Source organism: Larimichthys crocea, chromosome XXII (assembly GCF_000972845.2).
Source record: "Larimichthys crocea isolate SSNF chromosome XXII, L_crocea_2.0, whole genome shotgun sequence".
Taxonomy (NCBI): Eukaryota; Metazoa; Chordata; class Actinopteri; family Sciaenidae; genus Larimichthys; species Larimichthys crocea.
The window spans coordinates 12,642,219-12,667,524 of record NC_040032.1 but is presented as its reverse complement, the minus strand read 5'-3'; the positions used below and the strand labels follow the sequence as shown (position 1 = coordinate 12,667,524).

At 44.4% G+C, this 25,306-nt stretch overlaps 2 protein-coding genes across 2 annotated transcripts; both read right to left on the bottom strand.

The window, feature by feature from the left end:
• Positions 1-14: 14 nt before the first annotated feature.
• ripk4 (receptor-interacting serine-threonine kinase 4) lies at positions 15-9,202 on the bottom strand. The gene is made up of 8 exons (XM_019263448.2): positions 8,896-9,202; positions 6,251-6,542; positions 5,272-5,420; positions 4,869-4,918; positions 3,198-3,356; positions 2,867-2,982; positions 1,869-2,109; positions 15-1,779 (listed from the first exon to the last, which is right to left on the bottom strand). Exons 1-8 carry the CDS (start codon positions 9,153-9,155, stop codon positions 530-532), a joined length of 2,517 nt encoding a protein of 838 aa, XP_019118993.1. The 5' UTR covers positions 9,156-9,202; the 3' UTR covers positions 15-529.
• Positions 9,203-14,044: 4,842 nt separating this feature from the next.
• prdm15 (PR domain containing 15) lies at positions 14,045-23,982 on the bottom strand. Its single transcript, XM_027273827.1, has 24 exons — positions 23,511-23,982; positions 23,388-23,427; positions 23,218-23,311; positions 22,985-23,138; positions 22,747-22,899; positions 22,549-22,657; positions 22,427-22,474; positions 21,992-22,201; positions 20,643-20,858; positions 20,458-20,552; positions 20,286-20,373; positions 20,033-20,200; positions 19,851-19,945; positions 19,606-19,737; positions 18,719-18,859; positions 18,374-18,537; positions 18,045-18,124; positions 17,419-17,538; positions 17,143-17,274; positions 16,955-17,038; positions 15,784-15,959; positions 15,621-15,698; positions 15,308-15,529; positions 14,045-15,098 (listed from the first exon to the last, which is right to left on the bottom strand). Exons 1-24 carry the CDS (start codon positions 23,514-23,516, stop codon positions 14,565-14,567), a joined length of 3,339 nt encoding a protein of 1,112 aa, XP_027129628.1. The 5' UTR covers positions 23,517-23,982; the 3' UTR covers positions 14,045-14,564.
• Between the last annotated feature and the right edge of the window lie 1,324 nt (positions 23,983-25,306).

Genomic DNA, 25,306 nt, shown 5'->3' with positions numbered 1-25,306 from the left:
AAGGCCAAACAAAATAAAAAGGTTTTAAAATGTTTTAATGGATGATGCAGCACTGATATGTAACAGGTACAGAACACTGAAGGTCAAATTTATTTATTTTTTTATAAACACCATGGCTCTGATGATCTACAGCATTCACCTAACAAAGCTTGTGACCAAAGTTTGTGCTCTATTAAATATAACTTGTAGGCATACCAGCTGCAGTACAGTGTAGTGAAAGGTCCCCAAAAGGTGATGGGTTTCCTAATGTGATACACAAAATGTGCTTGTTTGGTAAAAAAAAAAAAAAAAAATGTGCTTGTTAAGTAAAAAAGTAAACAAAATTCAACACGGTATTTATACTTTCTATTTACAGTGTACATATTTACATCTGTTGGGAAATACCTCCAATGCTGAAAGGGCTTTTAAGTCCAAGAAAACTCTCTTTGAGGTTGGAGAGATCTCAACGAACTCCCCCGGCTCTGAGGCACCAGTGGAGTAGAAAAAATGCAGATAGTTCTGTACAGTGTTGGCAGTGTCTTTGTTCTCGTTAGCAGAGTGCCGAGGCACACTGCGAGCCGGTGGACTGTGGGCAGTCTTTGCCGTTGTGCTCTGTCAGTTTTAGTATGACGACTTTCCTCTGGAGCTGCTTAGGCTCGGGCGGCGCTGGCTGTTCAGCTGCTGGCTGCACTGAGCTCTCTGTAACTAAGTCTTGGCAGTCCTGCGGCAGCAGCATAGTGATGATGTTCGAGTACCCGCCCTGCACTGCCAGGTGTAACGGGCTCAGCCCCTGGTCGTCTGACAGAGCGCCACCATCCGGACAGTGAATGAGCAGCTCTTTCAGGACTTCACAGTGTCCGTTCTCTGCTGCCAGGTGGCAAGGGGTGCGTAGGGCCTGGTTTGTTCTGTAGGGGTCTGCCCCCTCTTCTATTAACATCTTGACTGTGGCCAGGTGTCCTCGCTGGGAGGCTAGGTGGAGAGGAGTGAGAGCGTTGGCGTTCTGGGCGTGGATATCCGCCTTATGTTTGACCAAAAGGCGAGAGGTGCTGGTGTGGCCAGTCTCTGATGCCACGTGCAGCGGTGTGTTTAGCCCAGCAGACGTTGTGTGAACATCTGCTTTTAGTTCAATCAGGATCCGTGCCACTCTGTACTGCCCCCTCTGGGATGCCAGATGCAGCGGTGTGCGGCCATCCGTCGTCTGCCCATTCACGTCGGCCCCGGCCTGTTTGACCAGCAGTTTGACAATGCCCAGGTGACCTTGCCAGGCAGCCAGGTGGAGCGCCGTCCAGTTGTCCTTACCCTTGATTCGAACATCGGCACCGCGGCTCAGCAGCACCCGGATCACGTTCTCCTGGCCGTGCTGGCATGCGACGTGAGCTGGCGTGCGTCCTTGGCCATCCGTTTCATTGATGGCAGCCCCTCGATCCAGCAGCAAGCGCGTGATGGCCTCGTCCCCGTTCTGGGCGGCCCAGTGCAAAGCCGTGTACTGGTCTTCATCCTTGGCATTGACGTTGGTGCTGCGCCGACCGAGCAGAAGTTCTGCCAGGGGCTTCAGGTGCCTCTCCGTTGCCAAATGAAGGGGCGTCGAGCCACGGGCATTTGCAAGGTTCGGGTTGGCATTGTTCAGGAGGAGGAACTTGACGGCCTCTTCGTTGGCCAAGCTGATGGCGTGGTGGAGCAGACTGTCTCCTCTGTCGAGGAGAAGATCGACATCCTGAGGCTGGAGGATCTTCATCAACTTGGCAGTGTCTTTTGTCCTGATGGCCTCGCACAGCTTCCGTCTCTGGACCTCAGCAGAATCTAGGCGACAGAAATCACAAGTAAACATCTGGTACACAAGTGTTTTTAGGTTTAATAGTTGCAGTTGTGGGCGTTCAATCGACTCTTACCGCATGTGTTTTCTTTCTCAAAAGACAGTGTGATGGAGTCCTGGGAGGAGAAGGCTGAATCAGCTGAGGAGATGCCAGACAATCTCTTGCAGGTGTTCTCTTTGCTGTGGCAGCTGTCTTCCTTCACTCTATCAAAGCTCCGAGAAATCCCAGAATCCACCTGGCTCAACAGCTCCGACAGGCTATAATCTTTTTCTGGCAACATGGCTGACTTTGGACGCACCAGCTTGTTGTCTTTAACCTGTGCGGCAAAAAGAAAAGTCAGATAAGCAGATCTGCTTTTTGTCATTCTGTACATACCGTTACATTTATACTCAGGCATGTGGTCGCCGCGCTAATCCAAAGCCACTTTGAGCACGACGCCCATCGAATGTGATAATTTGCTGAGCTTAAATTTGATCCAGTCAAAATCACTCGAAAGATCACAACAGCTTATCTTCAGACGGATTATCGTTCATTCAACAGCTGTCACCTCGCATGAACAGCATGTTTGTCTCCGGTCACGTACACAACATTTGCAGAGGAAATGACAAAGCAACGCAGCAACAGGTTCAACAATCCCATCAGGCGACATTCCTACTCTGTGATGCAACTGCCCGTTAAAAGATAAAACATTTACAACGACGTATGACTTTAAAAAAGGCATAATCATGTCTGGAGCACTTCAAGGATAAAGCCACCCACTTGTCTGAGTGTATAGTTAATTATTAATGGAAAATACATAACAGTTTGAACACAGAGTGAGAGTCGAGTGAAGCAACAAAAATGTGGAGGATCAGATCAAATCAGACTTAAAACATATAACAGAACGTACGCAAAATACACAACAGATTTCAGGAGTGATTTTGCTTTTTTACTGCCTCATGTGATCAACAATGTCCAGAAATCCTCCCAAACAGTTACACAAACATAACTATGTCCTCCAGAGAAGCCAAAATCAGTGAAGCAACAGGAATGTTTCATATACAAGCAGTTCATATCGTGTTTTCATGTCGTACCTGGCTACTAGTGAGCACTGTAGGGGATGTGGGCTCTGGTTCCGACGTCGATAAGGTCGGCGTCTTGGGCTCCTCTTGAGGTTTGGAGCAGAGCTCCTCGGCTTCAGATGTGATTTCTGTAAAGACAACAGCTCTAGGTCAGGTTTCAGTAATAGCGGCGACGGGATTAGGGGAATAAAGGGAAGAAAGGAAAAGCAGCTCTAAAAAGAAAAGCAGGAGACAAAAACCTCAATTACACAGACAGCTGCGCTCAGATTCTCGGCGTTAGTGTCTCAGAGTGTCGAGTTAAAGGATCAGTTTGGTGTCGATTTGCATGACGTTAACAATTTACCTTGGAAGCTGGGTCTAGCGTTTGGGTTTGTGGTCCAGCAGCGCTGCATGAGGCTCAGGAAACCCATACAGGCTGAAGGTCGACAGCGTGACACGGCACCCAGGTCTGGACGCACCCCCTTCACCACCTTCACCATGATCTGAAGGATGTTGTTCTCTCCTATAGGGGTAAAACAAACAGAAACGTCAGTGCCATCACTAAAGAATCAGGTTTTATACAGAAAAAGCATAAATAAAACAGGTTTATTTCATGTTTTTGGGGCGCATCATCAGATCTGAAGCCTTATTTTCTGGTAAAGACGTTTGTCTTGGAGACATGATTACATAATTTAAGGTGCCAGTAGGTCCCATTGCCTATATAGATAGGTATTTACACATGTTTATCACCATCTTCCTGTGTGTTCAGATAAGGAAGTTGTTTCCCATGGGAGCAAAATGGAAAAAAGCTCTTAACAGTCCCTGGTCTGGCCTCCTTCTATCTGACTGGGATCAGCCCAGTCAATGATTCAGAACAAACAGGTAGAGGCCTTAATCACAGGTACTTCACCTCCTATTGTAACCTTAATACCCTTCGCAGGTGGAGGAGGACGGGAAGGGATGGTAACCAGGCCATTTCTCGCTTTTTAATTATGTCTGGATCAACATAGGCGGTGCCAGTGCCAGCCTGGAAAACCCTCATCTAGACGCTGGTCTTCAAATAAAAAAAAAGGAGCCAAATACCTTGAACTGCTACCTGATACGCCTGGGAAAAAAATACACTCTACTTGCCAGTCTGGCTCTGTCCATTTGCCAGCTCTGGAATCCAAAGAGTAAACACATACAGTCCAGCACCTGTACACACACACACACCCATGGAAGGTGTGACCTGAAGCGTTCACCTTAAGGTTATTTTTAAAAGATACCGAGCCAAATGTACCGAGCCAAATGTTTGGCTTAGCATACTTGTACAGGGTTTAGAATATTTAGAATATTTTTAATATCAGTATTTATAAAATGATAAAATAAATCACTTATTAAAAAAGGTCCAGTCTGTGAGATTTAGGGGACTCTATTCACGTGTTTTCATTAGTTTATAATCACCTGAAATAAGAATTAAGCTGCAGATCCTCGTGTTTCTACATTACCCCAGACCAGACAGACTAAATATCGATTTAGATGTGTTTTGCTTTTTTTGGAGCCAATGTAGTTTCTCTCTTTCATGCCTAAAACAGGAGAGTGAGTCGAGGAGGTAGTAATCATCAACTATACTGCTAGATCCCACTTTATCCTACACACTGGTACTTTTAAATAAATAAACTGATGTTTTGGATGACACCAGAAAAACTCTTTAGACACGTAAAATGAGAAACTCTCAATGACTTATTTTATTTTTTTTTTAGTCCAGACTGTTTAGCTGGTGACCATAGTAAACATAACACCTGCTGAATATCACCATGTCAGTGCTGAGGGTGTTAAAATGACGGGGTTAGAAAAATACTAACAAACCATATTTATAATACAACATAAGTTGGTATCATGACTATGATTTACCAGCAGTATTTCTTTATTTTTAGTGTTCCTAACTTTTTTATTTTCTTGAGAAAAAAGGCTTAAATAAAACATTTAAAAAAACTATTTCCCATCGGCCTTGAATTAAATCTTTGTGGGTGTCGTGCATTAATCATAGTCTCACCTTGGTACGGTTTTTTCTGTGTGAGAATTCCCCAGATGACGATGGAGAAGCTGGAAAAGAGGTGAAACGAGTAAAACATCAAAAACATGACACTGCGAAGAAATTCATCTATGTCAAACTTACTCATCAGTTTAAATCATATCCTGAACTCCAACGCTGTTTAAAATAATTTCATATAAATGTAGTTATAAATATATTCACCCCCCACTTCTAAGTGACACTTTGTTGACTCTTTCTAAGGAAGTCAAATTCATCTGCCTTCATCATTTTAATAGTTACACTGACTAATATGAGTCAACCTTTGACTGAGCATCCAAAAGTGGGTTAAAAGGCAGACAGGCAGCACCCATCCTCAAATAAAAAACACAAAAAAGGTTTCATGCAAGCTGTTAAAGAGCCCAACCTGTATACGTCATGCTTGGTGTCCGACACTCTGTCCTTTTCAATGATGCTCTCAGGCGGCAGGTAGGCGATGGTACCGCAGAAGCCGTCTCTACTGATGTCGTCGGCCCGTGACAGGCCGTTCCACCGGGCCAGGCCAAAATCAGATATCTAAAAAAAAAGGCAGAGAGGGATTGATCAGATAAGACCCTCAAACAAGAGGAACACTGCTGCTTTTTCTCATGAAGCACCGTGACACTGATGACTAACTCTGCCCGCCTGACTGTGACAGGCTGCTAAGCTCTTATTATGTGCACTCAGTGGTATGATGAGGGCAACAGGGCCATGTCCCAGCCTGTAGAAGGAGAGGAGAGGCCCTTCACGTCTGTGTTAAAGAGCGCACGCCCACACACACACACATTCACTGAGGGAGATTTAACAGGAGCTGTATTAATCCTGTCTCGACAGGCCCAGGTGAGGTGTTTACATCCAGGTATTAAACTAAAAAAAAAAAAAAAAGGTTCCCACCCATTGCTCCGGTACAGTTGAGCTGTTCAGAAGGTTGGAAAGAGGCTGAGAGACACCTGTCTGCCCAGAGCGTGTGCAGGGCTGTCATATTAAAACGGATGAAAGGGGGGAAACCAAACCCCACAGCTGAAATTCCTCAAACTGGGAATTATTTCTGAAGCAAAGATTGATTTGACTTCGTGTCAAATGCCATGTCAAATCATGTCAGACGAGAGCAATAAAAGCTTTTAAGTCATTAAACTTCACTGGAGCTCTGTCAAAATGTGATTTCAAGGGGATGATAAAACTTCACTGGAGCTCTGTCAAAATGTGATTTCAAGGGGATGATAATTAGTTTTTTGACAATTTTGGTGCATTTTTGCAAACAGAAATGTGTTTTACATCTAAATAAAATCATATTTTTTGAAGTTTTGTGCACATTTCCAGCCGAATGTGATCATCTTCTGTAGGATTTGTGCGAAACTCCCCTTTACCTTGACATGATAGTGAGCATCCAGCAGGATGTTGGCCGGCTTCAGGTCCAGGTGAAGCAGCGGCGGGTTCATGCAGTGCAGGAAGTTCATCCCCACCGCGGTCTCGTGGATGATGCGGAAGCGGAGCTCCCAGGGCAGAGGCTCGGTGGCCAGCAGGGTCTCCAGGGAGCCGGTCTCCATGTACTCCATGACGAGGCCCTGGGGGTCCTCGCAGATGCCATAGACGGGGAGGATGTATCGGAATTTGGCCGCCTCCATCTTCTTAGCCTCCTCGAGCAGCTCTGAACGCTCCCTGTGATTTAAAAAGATACAGATTACATCATTTCTTTAAACGTCATGGGCTTCAGTGTGTCATGCTCTGCTGCTGGAAGACATTTTAAGAAGGGCAAACACTGTTTTCATCTCAGCCTTTTTCACATTCACCGTCTCCCACATATTTGTCAGATCCACCACGTCATAAAACATTAACCTAATGATTCTGAGGGTCACGCTGTGCTCATTGAGCTGTAATACTTCACATAACTCTTGACCTAACCCAAATTCCAGCACAGTACACATCAACCCGTACCATGCTCCCAGCTATGCAAAACGTTCACTGGCATCAACTTAAGAGGTTATAAAAGTGTGACCCCTGCAAACGGCTAGAGTTAATTCACCGGTGTTCATCTAAAGTATGTGGATTGTGTTCTTAACGGTCCAGAGGGCTCTTTTTTTTTAAGGCCTTGAGGAGATTCCAGCACAAGCCTGGAATGCATCAGCAGAGCATTGAAACAGAGCTCTTGTTCTCTTGTTGCTCAACCTCGGAGCACATATCAGGGAAAAAAAAAGACAATGTTTTTAATGAGACGAGAGGACGATAAGTGGCTAATGATTTTATTCACTCATTCATGTGCTTCAAAAGCTGGACTGAGAATTCTGTTTTCCAGCGTTGATAAAATGAAATTAGACGCTCTGAAGAGCGGATAAGAATCTATTATGTGTAAAGTGTATCAGGTTACTAAAAGAGTCATGTTCTATAGGTGGGAGCCTGCCTATAATTCTCCTTTATAGTCAGTACAAGTGAAGGAGGCACAAGCCCACCCACCCCCTGAATCTGCCAGGCAGGAATCAAACATGATATAGGAGAACGGGCAAACGTTTGCTCTGCTAAATCCTTCATCTAATCCAAAGTGCTCTTCAGCAGCTCTCCAGAACCAAACAATGTCCCCCGGTTTGAACAGAGAGAGGCCCGGTAAGACCGGTTTTACAGCTTCTTTTATTGTTGGTGCCACACAGCGGCAGCTCGCAAAAAACCCAGCCAGACAAAGGTGGCTTTGAGTCCCTGCTGCTGGATGTTATGTGCGGGTCAATGAAGGCTGCAGTGAAATGACTGTTTATGTACTCTGCAGATGTTTGGGGACGATAACATCTCTGGTTCAGGTTCAGTGGATGCTTTAAGTTGCGGCACAGGTTTTTTTTTTCTTTCTGGTTTTGCAATGCTGAAATCACCACTTCCTGTTTGTTAGTTATCTGTTTGAAATGTTTTGATGTCCGGTGGACTGGATGAAGGATTGTAATCTGATATCGGAACATTAAAAAACAAACAAACAGAAGGAACAAGAAGTCAGACGGGTTATCGGTTGAGGAAACACACACGTTTAGATAGCTGCGTCTGGACCTTTAATCTCAGTGTCGCATCATTTAGAAGAATTGCTTAACGTCTTCTGTTGAATCACATAACACAGGTGACACGCAATGCCAAAAAAGCTCTTGTTGTTGTGGCACAGTCTTTATGTTTGTGTTGGCTGAGGAAGAATGGAAACTGTCCTGTGGAAAGGGGTCGACTCGCACAGAACCTGACACTGGTCACACACACACAGCAGGACAGCTGACACACACACACACACTTTTACCTCTCAAAAAAAAAACCTATGCAAAGCAGAGATTCATAGATATGCAAAACGAGGGCTGTGTAATCTCTCGTAGCACCTGAGGGGGGAAAAGACCACCTTTGCTTCAATACACTAAAATCAGACCCTCCCTGAGGCCGACTGATGAAATCTTCCCTGGGCTGGTGAGCGGTGAACGCTTTGTTTCATGTTTGTGGGTCTGCTTGGAGTGAGTAAACACATACAGCCCTGAGCAATGTAGGCTTACTTTTATTTACCCCTGGGGTTGAATCAGCAAGTCAACGCTCCCTTTATCACAAATAATCTGAATATCTAAACACAGCTTCATATCTGTTGACCCCTCTTCTCTCTCTTTTTTTTTTTTTTTTTTTAAAGCTGCACTTTGTGCCCAGACTGCCAGTAAGTGAGTCACACACACACACACACACAATTCCTGGAGCTCACCTTTCCGGTGGCTTCGAAGCACTCAGTGACTTTTCACCAGCACAGTCATAAATTAAGCCTCTGTCTGTCTACTGTTTGAGCCATAACCTGCTCATCAAATGATAATAAAACCCATGAGAGAAGAGCCGGGTGGACAGGTTTGTACGTCTGGCACTCAGGAGAACCAAACACACAAGTCAAGAAATATCTAAATTAAGCTTCTACATGTTGATTTAAACTCTTTTAGACTATCTCAATATGTCATTTACCAGTATGATTTCATCATATAGACTAGTAGATATAGACCCATGTGGCTCAACAGCTGTAACTTACTTGTCATCCACATGAAGACAGGGAGGGCACTTGATTGCCAGCCATGTTTTCCACTGTACGTGCCGGACTTTGTATACTTGTCCAAATCCACCTGAGCCTATTTTCTCCCAGCTGCCAAACTCAGAGCAATCAAAGGTCCTTAAGAGCCCCATATTCCCATGTGGAGAATCTGGGACATCCATATCCGTGTTGGAAAACCCACCAGCTGGGTAATCTCCTTTTTTATTCGTCTCCAGGACAGAATCAGGGCAAGTGAACATAGACACCGACCTGCCTGCTTGTGAGCACTTCCTTGTTTTTCCCCTTGTCAAGCTCCACCGTGGCCCCTCCCTCTCTTCAGGTGAAAAAAAAGGGGTTGGGCCTCCAGCTGTGACTTAACTTCCTGATTTTGAAACACAAGGAAGATATGGAAAAGTTTACTCAACGTTAACAAGGCACGCCACAAGGCACCACGCTCTGCTACAGTGTCTTTAGACAGTTGATGCCCCAAAGTCACAAGCTTTCTCATATTCCTGCCACAAAGACGGAGAGAATGATCCAGAGTCCATGAACTCAGGAATGTGTCATTTCATAAACACACCTTTGTCCCACTGTGGACCATTATCTAACTAAAGCCTCCCTGAGGTAAGAAGAGGGAATCTGTCTTAACAATAGGTGTGTTATGTGATATTGACCAGATGGTTTGGGAATGTGTGGACTCATCTTCTACGGCACAAATACACCCAGCAGGGGGGATCATCGTGTTCTTTCCTCCTTTCTGTGGATTGTCAACACCTGAAATGTGTCAGTGATGTGTGTGTCTGTCTCTCTCTACTTATATAGACTGTATGTATGCACCATATAGACAAATGAGGAGTGATGTGGCTGCTGAAACGAGATTACAGTTTGTAGAAATTCACCTTTTTTTACTTGATTTCACTCCTGTATGCACCTGTTTGAGACATGGAGCTGATACGGGATAAACTGCTTTGCTCAAGGGCATTTCTTGCACATAAGGCGCCTTGAACCTGCGTCCCCTGGTAGTAAATGATTCATTTATTTCACTTATCATGATAAAACAGAGATGTAATGGAGGTTAAACCTGCCTTATCTCAGGTTACTCTGTTTCACAGGCTGATGTAATGTAATAAAGCAAATTCCTAGATTGCGTCAGACGCACATATCACAGAATAATGTACATGAAACTGATCGATTATATGAAAATAATGCATGACCGACTGACCCCTGCGTTATTTGCAGAAATCCTACATAAGATGATCACATTCGGCTGGAAATGTGCACAAAACTTAAAAAAATATGATTTTATTTAGATGTAAAACACATTTCTGTTTGCAAAAATGCACCAAATTTGTCAAAAAACTAATTATCATTAGCATTACACTGCTAGCACAAGAGCTTTGGACTGCTGGGAGAAGGAGGTTAGGCCTGAAGCGACACCACTCGCTGCCCCGATTGGGCACAAGAACCAGAGCAGAGCAGCGTCTACGGACACAATGGCAGAGGGGAAGCGACTGAAGAGGACGATGACGGAGGAAGCTAAAAAGAGAAAAGAGTGAGTCACTGAGCAGGAGTAAATCTGGGATTTACTTTTAGTCGCTGGGGAGAATTTTGTGATATAAAAGGCTGAAACTGTCCATAAGTGCATGATAGTGGTGTATAAATAAACTGTAAGGGTGCAAAATCACAAAAAAGTACAAAAATTTGCATAATGTTCTTTTATGTACAAGATTGCCAGAGGGAAGCAATTTGCTGTGACCCCCTGAATGTCAGACATCAAATTGAAACGTCACTCAAACGTAAGCCCCAACAGTTATAGTAACTGTGACTTACTAAAACCTCTACTTAAGGTCATTACATGGGCCTCGCAGAGTTTCTGACTCTCAGAGCAGAAACCTTAGCCCTAGGGATTGTGCAAAATGATTGGGGTGGGTCGAAGGGTTGAATCCAACGGTTGATTCTTATATTTCATGCAAAACAAAAAGCAAAACAATACCCGAGCCAGACAGTGTTAATATTTTTTTTTAAAGCCTCGCGTTGAAACACAATACCCCAACCCCCCAAATAACATAAATTATAGCTACAGGACGAGGGAAACAAGCACAGGCAGCAGCTACGTGGATTATGACTGAGGCCCGAGCGCCGTAATATTTTAACCCCACATTTCACCCAAGTTCAAATCAGCTGATATGAAACAATTTAAAAAAAACATCTTTTTGATGAAGCTATTTTATGATTAAAGTCTTTTTTTTAAATAAATCTCAAAGGGCGAGATGAAGATGAGAAAGTTTAAAGACCTTTTGACTTCATATCTAAATTTTATTCTGAGATTTTGAGTTTGTATGCCAAAATTTCAGTTATAATAAAGAGTTACAACATCCTACATAATATAATATAATATGTTTGTATTCATGCAGAAAACCTTAATAAAAAAGTAAAAAAATAAACATTGACCCCATTTTACCCCCTAATCTGTAACTGTTTTTGCCTTTTCGGCTCTGGGGCATCAGCTCCTCTTCCGCAGAGTGTTCAATCCAATTTAATGCGTCTTTACTTTATTATATTTTGCAGTTTTTTTCTGCTTTCTGGTGTAAAATCCTGCCTCTCTGTTTACCTCTGCTGTGCAGTCATAACACATGATCTCATGTCATATCACCCTACTCCACCCCAGATCTAATTAGAAAACTGGAAGGACGAGGTACAAAGACTAAGTGTAAATATGTCATGAGGGAGGCTGTTGAGACAATAAGCAGATCGTACTGGTCCGTGAGGCTTCATTTCAGGCTCAGTGTTTGTGCCCCGAGGCTGCGGCTCTGCAGACACACTGAGGCATTAGCATGGACACAACAGTTTAGAAGGTGAAAGTGAATGAGAGGCCCCTTTGGAGGTGTCGTCTGCCCCTCGTGTTAAGTGTAAATGTATCCTCTCGGGGCGGCATCACACCTCTTGATCATTAGACTGAAAGCTTTTATTGGTGTGTTAATGAAATCAGCTCTTTTCATCTGCTCTGATTATAAAAACGAGAAACAAATCAGGACCGTCCACTTTTTTTTCTGTGTGAGAAAGGGGCATCCACAAAGATGAGGTGTATCAATAATAAACCAGCTTTTTAAAAACTGACATGAGATTTAAAAACAAACCACGATCTTTATCAGCGTTTTTTTGAAGATTTGTTTCAGGCATACAGTAAACCTCGGCTTGTGACAGCATGTTAGTTAACTCAGCTCAGGTATGTGCTGACATAATGTATGTACAATCCCTTTCCAGTGTATTTTGTGTTCTTTGAAGTGTGTGTGTGTGCGTGGGCATGCAAATTATCGCAAGAATGCAGGCAACGGGTGTGAGGAATGCTGGATGAAGCCTTTTTGTCCTTAATCCCGAAAATCTTGTTTTGATCTTCTTTGATCTGATTGAGAGACACTTGTCTACGTGCAAATGACATCCCCTGTGTGCACGACGGTGCCACGCTTTGTTGCCATCTACTGGAAGTTTCATAGTAAAGCATTTAACTGTGTGATACTTGAAACCAGATTTATTTATTAAAATAAATGCATAAAGTTAATCTGACGTTCTGCATACTGGAGGACGTGGACGTGTTAGTAAATCTGTTTCTTCTGTAGAGGTCAGTGCTGGGTTACAATATCTCTCCAACACTAGCAGCTGTGTTTGAACTATGCAAGTCTTAGATACGGAGAGCATGAAATGTGGTGAACTCAAACATGAGTGATATATTCTCTTACAGATTACCGACCATGTTACCACAGGTGCTTTTTTATGACAGTTAAGTGTTAAAATACTAAAATGTGTCAAAAACATTTGGATATATGGACAGATAAATAAACCTAGACACAGGTTACCAACGTTTGTATTTATAGAATAAAGCCTCTTCGTGCTGGTGTCAATGTTTCTGATTTATATTGCACCTGGCAAAAATTATTACATAACACCTGTGCAGGTGAAGTCAATTTATGTAAATGTGAAGCTCCAGGTGTAACGCCAGCATGAGTAAGCACGTTTGTTTCCTGTATATGTGCATGACACAAATGATCTGTATAATTTAAAAGGTGTATATAGTGAATAACTTTTTAATTTTAGCTGCTATTTTATTTTTTCTATTTCAGGTATTTTCCTATCCACCTTGTGCATGTGACCTCCTGTAACTAGTGAATTTCCCCGGTACCTCATCTTATCTTTAAGTCGTTTACAGACTTAAGAACAAACTATTACATCCCTCATACAGATTTTTAGCAACATTTACAACTTGTGTTTGGTTTATTTCCTCATTAAAGAGAAGAAATTGTGGTTGGAGATGACAGAATTAGGTTTTTTTGGAGGATGTTCTCTCCGCGCTCTTCCCACGGTCCAAAGACGTGACCTTAATAGGTTAATTGGTGACTCTAAATTAGCTGTAGGTGTGAATGTAAGTGTGAATAGTTGTTTTCTTGTATGTGTCAGCCCTGTGATGAGCTGGCGACTTGTCCAGGGCGTAACCTGCCTCTCGCCCCAAGTTAGGGTGCGACCCTAATGAGGATAAATGGATGGATCAGCTCTTTGTATGACTTTAGATGAGGAATCGTGCAATGCAACACAAATAAAGTTAAAAATCAAAATAAAATCTTAAAGATAAATCCCATATTTATATTTTCAGTGTGTCGTTTGATGATTTTAACTCCAGTAAAGTGTCTTTTAAATTTTATACATCTTATCTTTGAAGGAAAACACAAAACTGTGGCATATTTTCTTCTTGTGACAACCCAATATAATTTTCCCTTCCATGTTGTGGCTGATTATTGTTGTTTGTATGGTCTGGAAGTTAAATCTGCACAATCTGACTCAACGAGCACTGGCAGCACACTCACACATATGCCCCCCCCACCTCGACGGATCGATGGTGGGTGTTAACACTCACATGCTGTTTGCAGAAAAAGACATCAGCTTCTGACTGACTGCAGGACAAACCACCCTCGCTGGTCGGAGATCTGAGGGACAGATGGTCACATTACTAGAAACAGACCAGACAAACAGAAGCGTGTTTGCTCGGGATTCAGGGAAAAAAAATAAAAACTCGTTTCCGCCACTGCCTCGAGGCCGATTATCACCGCTGACTGCACAAACAGGAGAAATAAAAAAGAACAAACATCTCAGAGAGGTATTTTTGTTTAAAAAAATAACAGTACAAAAACTCTTCCAGTAATTTTTTCCAGACAGTTCAACAGAAATTAGTTTACAGCATTCAAAAAAATAACATTTCATGAGCGAGCCACTTGTAGGAATATGCCATTGATGACAGAAAGTTTTGTCGACCGCATCAAATCCATCTTCAGGTTTCATATTTCATATTTTCGAGCAGCGGATTTGACTTGAAAACATGCACGTTTTTTAAAAAGGCTGGTAAGGCATTTGAATATTCAACACGTTGCTTTGGTTTGAAATGTAAATCTTTCAGAGAGGAGTGTTCTTAAAAAATATCATGTTAATTATGAACAGCCGCATTGTTTCACCGTTTAAAAAGAAAAGAAAAAAGGAAACTCATCACACTCTCTTTAACTTCCATGGGGCTGGAGAGGCATCTGGGTGACAGTGATCAAAGCTTTGTACAGTTTGATAAAATCTACTCTACTATCTAACAACGTCTGTGAGTGTGAGGCGACCAGCACCTCCAGTCTTTCGCTCTAGTAGCTGAACATTTGCTGTGCGGAGCCGCTCTGCTGCTGCGAGGCGGCCGCCTGGCTCTGGATCCCTCGGTTTGTCTCCGGGCCCTGATTCTGCACCTCCTGTCCATCCTGAGCGCCTTCGACCACGGGCGTGACTTGGCCGCCGTCAGCCGCCGGCACAGGCCTCCAGGCGAGAGTGGGTGCCTCCAGCTGGTGTCCCATCGGGTTGACCAGAGTGGTTACGTTGATGAAGTGAGCGACCGACTGGGGCGTCGCGCCTCCGCCGGGGCCCACCGTCTCCGGGACGAGTTCGGCCGGCCGGTTGTGGAGCATGGCGGAGCCGCTGACGGTGTCGAAGGTGACCGTGAGGATGGAGTTGTCCAGGGTGAGGGGTCGGTCGCTGGCTGTCAGGTGGCCCACTGCTACGGGCTGCAGGCTGGTGAACTGGGCCGGGGCGTGGCTGGTGATGGGAGTGACGGTGATGTTCGTCAGCCCCACAGAGCTGTTGGGTGAAGAGGATGATGGAGCGCTGGGGTCGGCCAGGACCACCACCTGAAAAAATATTACAAGATTTATTGTAATGTAGGAGCTCCTTCTGAGAGTCTATTGCCAAAGTCTGTAAATCTTACATACTGGACCTTTAACGTCTTGTTTGCTTAGTTCAGGTGCTACACCGGGTGTCACAAATCTTTAGTTAAATATGCAACATCCTGTACTTGCATGCCCATTTCTCATAGTCTTCAAAAATCTTCATGTTTTACCTGCTGGATACTCTGCACAGCAGAGCTCGTCTCAGTCTCGTCCCCGACGATGACGGCGTGGAAATCTGCCATGGACTCGTGCCTCGGCTCGGCGAAATCGGCGTATTCGTCAGACTCGGAAAGCTCCGGCTCGGCCTGAACTCTCTGCTTCTTCTTGGGGTGTCGGGAGGGTCGGCTGGGCCGCTCCTGAACCATGCCGTCTTTGTCCAGGGTCAGAGAGGGCTGGAGAGGAAGGTGAAATGTTTCGTGAGATCATAGAGACAGTCGATCAAATCAGGATTTATGTCGCATCGTGAAAGATCTACGGCCTCACCTGCACGATGCTGATAGACGAATCGTTGATTGTCGAATCCTGAAGATCATCAAAGTCGTCGATTTTCACAGGCACCACCTGGAGGGATGAAGCAAAAAGAAAAACATTATAACAAACAACAGTAACTTGCTGATTGTTTCCGGGCACGACTGTCCGGACTCACCTCCGGGTGTTTGCGTCGCAGATGTCGGTTCATAGAAGCGCGCGTGGACACCTTGGTCCCACAGAGGTGACACGACTGGGCCTCCACCTTCTCGTGAGTCAGGTGGACGTGCTTCTGCAGCATGTACTCGGTCAGGTACTTCTTATCGCACGTCACACACGTCCACGTTTTACCCACTGCGGTTAGAAAGAGAGAAAAGTGTTAATACACTTAGTTTTGACCTTAAAATGACATTTCCTCTTAGACTAACTCTTTACTAAGAGATTGTAGGTTGTGAAACTTTTCATTTAACCTCCAACAACTGGTACAAAAAAGAAGAGAAAAGCTCTTTTCCAGCCATCAGATGATTAAAAACCATCTCATTCTTTCACTTGTTAACTAACATCGAGGACGATTTAATGAATTTTTGAGCTGGAATGAAAGTAGACCTTTTTTCCACGAGGACCGTGCACTGATATGACTAATCAGCGTAAACTTTATTAAAAGAATATCAGGTTACATAATTAATTTCCTCGTCGACCTTGCTGACAGCTGCTTCCCTCTTACTCTGCGCTGCTTGCCACGGGTTGCCAGGTCTGCTGGATACACTTTTTATATTTGATCACAAACATATTTTTCTGCATTATATGTCAGAAAAAAATGTTTTCCTATGTGTTAACATGTATGCAGACACTGAAATCGCTGCAACAGGCTCAGATTTTCCTGCTCGTAGCACATAGACTCTATTTTTTTTACTTTTGACAGGCAACATTTCCAACGTTCTTCATGCGTATATGATAAACAGACGATGCCAGCCCAAATACACTTTGTTTATTCATGCATCCAGTTATATTTTTGACTTGTCTGATACCTTTTTAACCATCTTTTGTCAGTTTAATTGTCACATAGTGTAAAACAGGACAGTTATAAAGTATAATTATAGTTATTATGGAAGCTATGTGAGTAAATACATAAGTTTCTCTCTCCGTTTCCAACCTATTCATCTTCCACCACTGTTCCCCACTAAGCGTGTCCTTTAATTTTTCAGGGTCATTCAGTTTTTTTTTTGTTTTGCCATAATTTAAGATGCAGAATCACCAAAAAAAAAAAAACAGCTGCAGCCAAATTACAGGCCTCAGTTTGTCTTGTAATATTCAGTGTAACAGACCGAGGAGTGTGTTTCATGACTCGCCTGTGTGGATGAGCTTGTGCGTCTCTAGAGTCGTCCTCTCGCTGAACGTCTTCCCGCACAGCTCGCACATGAAGTCCTTTATACCTGCAGGCACAGGAGTGAACAGACAGTGACACGATGTCGCTCTGTGATGTGTGTCCGCACTGAACGCACTCGCTTCTGTGAAGCGGTAACACGCTCTGACTCACCCGTGTGTCTCTTGTAGTGTTTCAGCATGTTGACCTTCTGGGCAAACTTGCGGTTGCACTCCTTACACTCGTACTCTTTGATGCCCTTGTGAAGCTTCATGTGGTGCCTCAGAGCGTGCTTGGTCTTCATGCCTGCGCAGGAAAATGTGATGGCGATGATCCAAAACAACACAAGCTAAAACCAGTGAGGTGTGTGTGTGTGTGTGTGTGTGTGTGTGTGTGTGTGTGTGTGTGTGTGTGTGTGTGATGCAGCAGCCATGTGTGGGGGGCTCTGACCTTTCCCGCACTCGGCACACAGGAAGTCTCGGATGTCATCGTGAACCCTGAGGTGCTCCTTCAGCATGTCCTTCCTTGCGAATGATTTGTTGCACTTGTCGCAGCTGTGGCTCTTCACCCCTGGAAGATCAAACCCTCAGTTACCATGTTATGCCAAGTATATGTCCTTTATTCTCTTTAATAAATCAAAATCTAACACTGTCATTCCATCACAGCCATAAATTACATTTTAAAAGTACATTATAGCGTTATACGTCCTCGCTTACATCCATACAACAAACTGGAACTGTAGTTCCAAAACTTGAAACATGTTTATCCCACAAAGAAGTAAAAAAAGAATAACAAAGGGGCGACAGACTCACAAATTAACTCATTATGAACATTATTAAGGCTCAGAAAGTCCCATCAACATCAGTTTTTATTTCCCTGGAGCACGGACTATCTAACAACAGGACTGTCCGTGAGGAGCAGACGGGGCAGAGGTGGAGATACATAAAGAATAAGCACCAAGACTCATGGACCTGGATTCTTCTCTGATCTGAAGCCCTGAGCCCTGAGCACTGTTCGTATTTTTCTTGCTGTTTACACGCAGGATATTTAATCAGAGATTGCGAGCCGTTGCTCACCGGTGTGGATGATCTTGTGCCTTTCGAGGTTCCCGATACTGTTGAAGATTCGGCCACAAATCTCACATGGATGGATGTACCTGTGCGACAGATTTGAGAGCCGTCAGTTTCACTTTGAAATAAAACTTATCAAGAGCGACGACGCTCTCCAACATGTTTGTCTTTACCTCTATCTCCTCTTTTATGATCAGTACATAACAAACCTCGGCTGACATTCTCGTCTCCGTCCTTATTCTTTATCTCAGCCTTGATTGGATACGTTAAAAAAAACAAACATAAGAACCTCGACAGCTGGAACAATGTTTTCGAGCTCCTTCCCGTGGTCTTACTTCTGCACGGCGGGGTCGGGCAGCTGCTCTCTGTGGATGACCAGGTGAGCGTTGTACGTGGCCTTGAGCGCGAAGCGTCGGTTACAGATGCCGCAGCCGTAGCCTCTCTCCTTGTGCTGCTCCATGATGTGCTTCAGGTACTCTCTGCCCTTCGCGAACGACAGCTAGAGACGCAGAATTCATAAATGAATGTGAGATTACGAGTGAAAAACAATCTGCTGCCACGGATTTGATACGCGAACGGCCTTGAGCGCGTACATGACTTCTTCAACGAACACTCAGCTCAAGATAAGCGAGGAAAGACAAAATGTTTCATGTCCTGAGATGATTATTAAAGAAGCTTACTTGACATTTCTTGCAGTTGTACTTGTGATGTTCAGGATCGTCTTCCTCGTCCGAGTCGTCCGTGTCGTCGCTGTCGTCTGCAGAGATGCCGATCTTCTTGATGAAGCCTTCTCTCTCCTGCTCGTCCATTAAGGCGATGTCCTGCAACAAGAACGACTCTTACTGATGGTTTTCTTGGTTTACAGAGTCTGTTTGAATTCAAACATATTCCTAACCTTAAAAATGAAGCGTTTTTCAAGACTTTTTGTGGGAGCATTTCTTAGAAAAATAAGATTGTATTGTTTAGTTGGTAGCAAACATATACTGCTGTCATTAAAGGCTACATGGACCAGTAGATGGACGATTAGACCAGGTCGCCCCGTGGAGTGAGTAATTAGATTACTCACAAACTTCTTTAATCAGCTCACCTTTCTTTCCTCACACACACACCTAAACACACACACACACACACACACCTACACCTCTGCACACCGGCTTGCCCCACCCCGTCTCTTTCTTCCTCCTTCTCCTCGTGTCTGCTGTGTTGACTTTCCAACACGTCAGCCGCATGTGGAGGAACGTTGTTGTTGTTGTTGTTGTTTCGCCGTGTGTGTGTTTGGCTGTATCAATAATCGGTTACTGCCTGTTGCTGCTGTGAGCATCGCATGAAGCGTCATGTTTGAATTTGACTGGCACTGAATTTAATTTATCAGGCTGGACGCGGCTGATCAAACTGAAACCGTCTGATTTAGGTCACAGGCCAAACTGCGGAGGCGTCTCTAATTTCAGACCTCTGAAATATATTTTTCTGTGACTCCCTGTGTCAACACTCGACCATGACACACCTAAAGCGCAAAGAAAAGAAGCGGCTGTTGTTACACGTGAGCTGGGCCGCCGTCTCCTCTCACCTTGAAGTGAACGTGAATGTGATCCCGGAGGACGTCCACGCGGAAGAACTTGCGGGCGCAGATCTCGCAGGTGTACTTCTTATCGCCGTGAGTCAACAGATGCTTGTTCATGTTACTCCGACAGGAGAACACCTGTTCACACAAACACACACACACATGCACGTGAGCGATAAAGCACTTCCTCTCAGGATTTTTGTGCTGCAAATGTTTGGACTGCAGTGCAGAGGAGGGCAGGGAGCGCTCACCTTGCCACAGATGGGACAGGGCGACGGCTCCTTCCTGTACTTGGTCCCTTCTTCACCGTTGGCCTCCAGCTCCTCCCTCTTCATGTGCTTTGGTCCTGTCACAGTTGTAAGTGAGCAAAGAGCTAAAAAGACCTGAGTACGATGCACCTAAACACAAAAATAAAAACATCCCCGTTCCTCACCCACGCCGTGCCTCCTGTGGTGCTCCTGCATCACGTCCTTGCGGTAGAACATCTTGTTGCAGATTTCACAGGAGTAGAGCTTCTCGCCGTGCTTCTTCTTGTGCTTGGAGAGGTTGCTGTTGGTGGAGAAGAACCGCGAGCAGATGTCGCACTGGAACGTCTTGTCGTCTGGAAAGAAGAAGAAGAAGAAGAAGATGTAATGAATGAAATCCAGCAGGATGTGACGTGGCAGGAAAGTGATGAACGATCGTACCTGTCCGGCAGTTGTGGAACTTTAAGGCATTTTCCAGGCGAAAGGATTTCTCACATGTGTTGCATTTATATTTGTACTCCTGGTCGGGCTGTCGGAAAAAGCGTGAAAACGTGAAAAGACAAACATGTATGAACAAATAACTATAAAAACTCCTGAGGTAACGGGTACTCACCATGTTCTTGCTGTGCTTATAAGAGATGTGCTGCTTTAGACTCTCCTTGCGGCTGAACAGCTTGTCACATTCATCACATTTAAACAGCTTATCACCTGGAAGGATGCAAGAAGGGATTCATTAATGCTAAAACGTCGACTCGCTCCACAAGTCTCACAAAAGAGGCGATGAGCCGTCGAGCGTACCGTGTGATCGGATGTGTCGGTTCAGGTTGCTGCTGTTCTGGAAGACCTTGTTGCAGAGGGAGCAGCGGTACACCCTCTTGTGCTCTCTGGCTTTGTGTCGCTTCAGGACAGCCACGCTGTCCGGAGAGCTCAGCTGGCTGCCGCTCTCTGTCGCTGATGCTGCTGCCGACGCCTCCGAGGCCGCCGGCTCGCCTCTCTCCGTCGGGGGCTTCACATCTGCACACATCAGGAATGCAGCGTCAAAAGAGAAATCTACGATATAAACCAATAAAAGGTGCAAACTGATGCTGAATTTATGAGCCCAATACCGATATCGATGCTGAAATGAAACACTAAATTTGGTTTTACAGCTGAACCAAATCCACCGTACTATATCCTTTAAATAAAACACAGTCCATCAAATATTACATTACACAAAACAATAACTAGAAATCAAAACACAAAGAAAAATATATCAAATACCAGCTCAGCGACGCCAACATGTGGCTGTTTGGCCGTACGTTTACATCTTAGTTTAGTGCGTCAGTGTGTTAATATTTGCCAATTTGCACCAAACATAAAAGTACAGTTGAAGTTGATGAATGAGTTACCGGCTGTTCAGGTATTTGGTCAAGTCACGACGACGTAGGCGATGAAGTAAAAGTTTGACTCGAGGACAAATCAAGAGTCTTTAGTTCTCGTCCTTCTATAAAACATGTCATGGCCTTCCTTCTGATACTTTCTCAGATATTTCAGTCAGGACCAAAGTTGTGAAACGACTAACAACGCCATCCCTCGAGGCGTTGATGTTGACGTCATTAGTTTTGCAGGTTATGGACAAAAGGTTTGACCGGATAGAAATAGATAGATAGATGTGAAGGAATCACCAAAGTTGAGGCGGACGTGAAGGTCCAAATTCATCCATCGGTTTGGACCAAAGCGGTGGGCGGACATGGCTGAAGCTGTGCTCTGTTAAAGCTGCTCCATCACCTCCTACCTCTTAATAACTGCAACATTTTTCCCCAGAATAACATGTGACATCCTGCAGAATGTACCCGAACCTGTTGTGACTTGTTGAGTTATGTTTGACACACACACACAGACAGACAGGTAGACGGAGCGACAGTGACACAGCAGCGGTGACAGCGTCGTGACAGCAGTGTGTGCGTTATGTTTTCTGTGAGTGTCCCGGCCTTGTGTTGTGAAATCCAACCACAGCGGAATGACAAGCATCTTTGCTTTCACTGTGATAAAGCTCTGAGTCAGTACAAGACAGCGAGCCTCCAAAGAAGCTGACGCAAACCCTGATTCTTCATGAACGCACGTCATGAATAAAACCACTTTTAAAACTCTCCGTTTGTGTTTTGCACCTTTGTGTTTGTTTGCAGCAGCTCCATGCCTGCGTCCCTTAGCTCTCCTCCCTCGGCCTCCCTGCCCTCTCCTGGGGGCCGCCGGTGGAGTCGCAACAGGGACGCCGCCGCCTTCCTCCTCCTCCTCATCGGGCCCGACCAGGCTCTCCTCTTGGGGCAGGACTGGAAGCGCCATTACCTTGCCTTCGTCGAGATGACATATCATGTTGCCTGTGATCAACAGAGGGAAGTAAAGAGGGGGACCATGACGCAGCATTTCCTCAGCTTCAGAGGAGTTTTGAGGAGGTAAACAAAGCTGACTAACGACTGGGAACTGTCGTTGAATCCAATTAAAAGCTTAAAAAGAAACCCAGACACTTCCCTAACACAGCTCCACTCTTGATGAATGAAGATGTAGTGACAGGTGGAGGTGATGGATGTCTTCACTGATCTTACCTGCATTGTTTTCTTCAGCCACTGGGGGCACGTTGTGGGCTGCAGTCTCTGTTATAGCAGAAAAAGAAGAACTGAGTAAAAACTACAACTCGCATTGGTCGCCGCGCATTAACGTCACCAACCTGCCGGAGGTGGCGGTGGCTGGAGTGGAGATTTGAGCATGGGCTTCTCCATCTTCTTGGCGTAGAAGGCTCCGTACCAGACCCTCAGCTCTGTTCCCGGCAGCACATCCTGGGAAACGGACAGCTCCTGTTAGACATGAGCGAGCTCTGCGGTGGAGTAAATAAACGTCAGGGGGGTTTAGGGTGGGACACTCGTACCTGGGAGGTGTTGAAGTAGATGTCGTCGTCCTGCTGGTAAGCCGTCAGATTCTGGTGTTTGTGGTCCATGGCGGGCCGCACCAGCATCATCCAGTTGCAGTCTTCTTCGCTGCTGGAGTCGAAGCACACCACCACGCCGTCCCTCTGGAAGATCTGGTGCAAGAATCAACGAGGAAAAACCGTCACATCCGCCCCGTTTATAACCGAACGGAGCGTTGAAATTCGAGCGAGGCTGCACCTTCAGAGGGAACGCTCCTTCCTTCTCCATGTGGGCGACCCTCTTCGCCTCAAAGGGTCCAAACCGAGTCCTCTTGACCAGCCGGCGCAGCACGAACACCCCCTCCACGCCGTCAGACACCTGCCTGATCTCCAAACTGTTTGGTAAAGACGACCTGAGCCGAGGAGGACACAACAACAACATTTAGAAATCTTCAAATCTGGACGTGTCAAATTTATAAGACGTCCACTCACCGCGCTCGGCTCAGGACGAAGGAGTCCTGGACGGTCACAAGCGGTCCAAGCTCGGGACACTCGGAGTCATGGTACTGGCCACAGTCATCACACCCTGCAACACACACACACACCTGTCATCATCTATAGTTTGACAGTGTCAGGTCAGTCAGATCTGCACTCATACTCACAGATGAACTCATCTGGCGTCTGCTCAGCCATTATGCCAACCTGGGAAACACAATTTAAACATGTTACTAATGGAAACAACTCTGTTTGTATATGCAGGGACTACTTTAAAGAGTCGTGCACACACGCATTTAACCTGAGACACCTGAATGCATCACATCAAACCCCCTCACAGTGCAGTATTATCACATTATTATCTGTTTTTGCACATGCACGGTAACGTGTGGCAGTCAGGGCAGCAGATGGGATCCGGGATTTGAGTCGCTCCCAAAGTCTAGCCGGGTTTTAACTCCGATCTGAGCGGCTCCTCTTCACTAACAAATGTAACAAAGAACAGTCGGCATGGCGGATGGACCGGAGACGCGAGCCACCAAACCGGAGTCGATGTTCTTCAACGCCAGGCGGGAGGCGGCCGAGGCGGCTCCAGGAAGCCCGGAGCGGACCGGACGAACCGGCTGCAGCTTTACTACAGAACTGCGGGGCCGTTTTGTGGGGAAGCGACGTCCGTGCGTGGGAAAAACGCGTTACCTTTTCTGCAGGAGACCCCTCATTTATCGGATCCTGACTCCGGGTTCCAATCCGCTCCAGAAACGGCGCAAGACCGGAAACGAGCCGCGCCCCCGGTGCATTATGGGGACTGTAGGCTGATATAAAAAGCAGCTCAAACGAGCTTTAATGAGCCAATTAGAGGCTGGAGTTTAACCTTATAGACTTTGAATGTGTCTATATATATATGATATAAAAAGCAGCTCAAATGAGCCAATTAGAGGCTGGAGTTTAACTCATAGACTTTGAATGTGTCTATATATCATATATCATATATATCATATATCATATATATGATATATATGATATAAAAAGCAAATCAAATCAGAAATACTTTAATAATCCCAAATTAATTATTTTTGTTACAATAAGTTAAACAAGTAATCATCAATTACGAACGGATAAAATATAAATATATACATATATTATGGCAAACCGTTCAGGAAATTAAACCTTTGAATATATTGAATGAAACTTTGAATATATTGAATGAAACTTTGAATATATGGAGTGAACCTTGAATATATTGAGTGAACTTTGAATATATTGAATGAACTTTGAATATATGGAGTGAACCTTGAATATATGGAGTGAACCTTGAATATATTGAATGAAACTTTGAATATATTGAATGAAACTTTGAATATATTGAATGAAACTTTGAATATATGGAGTGTACCTTGAATATCAAAGTTGCATTCAGTATATTCATACTTCATTCAATATATTCAGACTTTATTCAGTATATTCAGACTTCATTCAGTATATTCAGGCCTCATTCAATATATTCGACTTCATCAAATATTCAGACTTCATTCAATATATTCAGACTTTATTCAGTATATTTAGATTTCATTCAGTATATTCAGACTTTATTCAATATATTCAGATTTCATTCAGTATATTCAGACTTTATTCATTATATTCAGACTTCATTCAATATTTCAGACTTCATTCTCTCTCTATATATAAATATAAAGGTATATACAAGATCAAATTAACATTAAATAAAGTGCAACAAATGCAAAAGTAATTGTCCGTGTTTGTGTCAGCTGAGGGAGGCATTATAGAGATTAATGACCGCAGGCAGGAATGATTTCCTGTGTCGCTCTGTGGTGCATTTAAGAGAGAGGAGTCTGCTGCTGAAGGAGCTCCTCTGCAGAGCCAGCGTGTCGTAGAGAGAGGGTGTGAAACATTGTCCAATATAGACTGAAGCCTGGACAGCATCCTCCTCTATATATTTTTAGAATATTTTATTTTTCAGCTTTCAGTTTTACAAGATATACACAAAAACACAAACACACAACTCCAAACATGTTCATACTGTATTCATTGTAAATAAAAGTTATGTCTAAAAATATATTTTATTGTTGTT

Coding starts and splice junctions, on each gene's coding strand:
- prdm15 (XM_027273827.1), bottom strand. Junction 20,553..20,642: donor CCGACACATCCGATCACACG/GTACGCTCGACG, acceptor GCATCCTTCCAG/GTGATAAGCTGTTTAAATGT. Junction 20,374..20,457: donor ATAAGCACAGCAAGAACATG/GTGAGTACCCGT, acceptor TTTTTCCGACAG/CCCGACCAGGAGTACAAATA.
- ripk4 (XM_019263448.2), bottom strand. CDS start 9,155: ATGTTCACTTGCCCTGATTCTGTCCTGGAGACGAATAAAAAAGGAGAT. Junction 2,983..3,197: donor CGCTAGACCCAGCTTCCAAG/GTAAATTGTTAA, acceptor TTGTCTTTACAG/AAATCACATCTGAAGCCGAG. Junction 1,780..1,868: donor TGAGAAAGAAAACACATGCG/GTAAGAGTCGAT, acceptor TCTGTCGCCTAG/ATTCTGCTGAGGTCCAGAGA.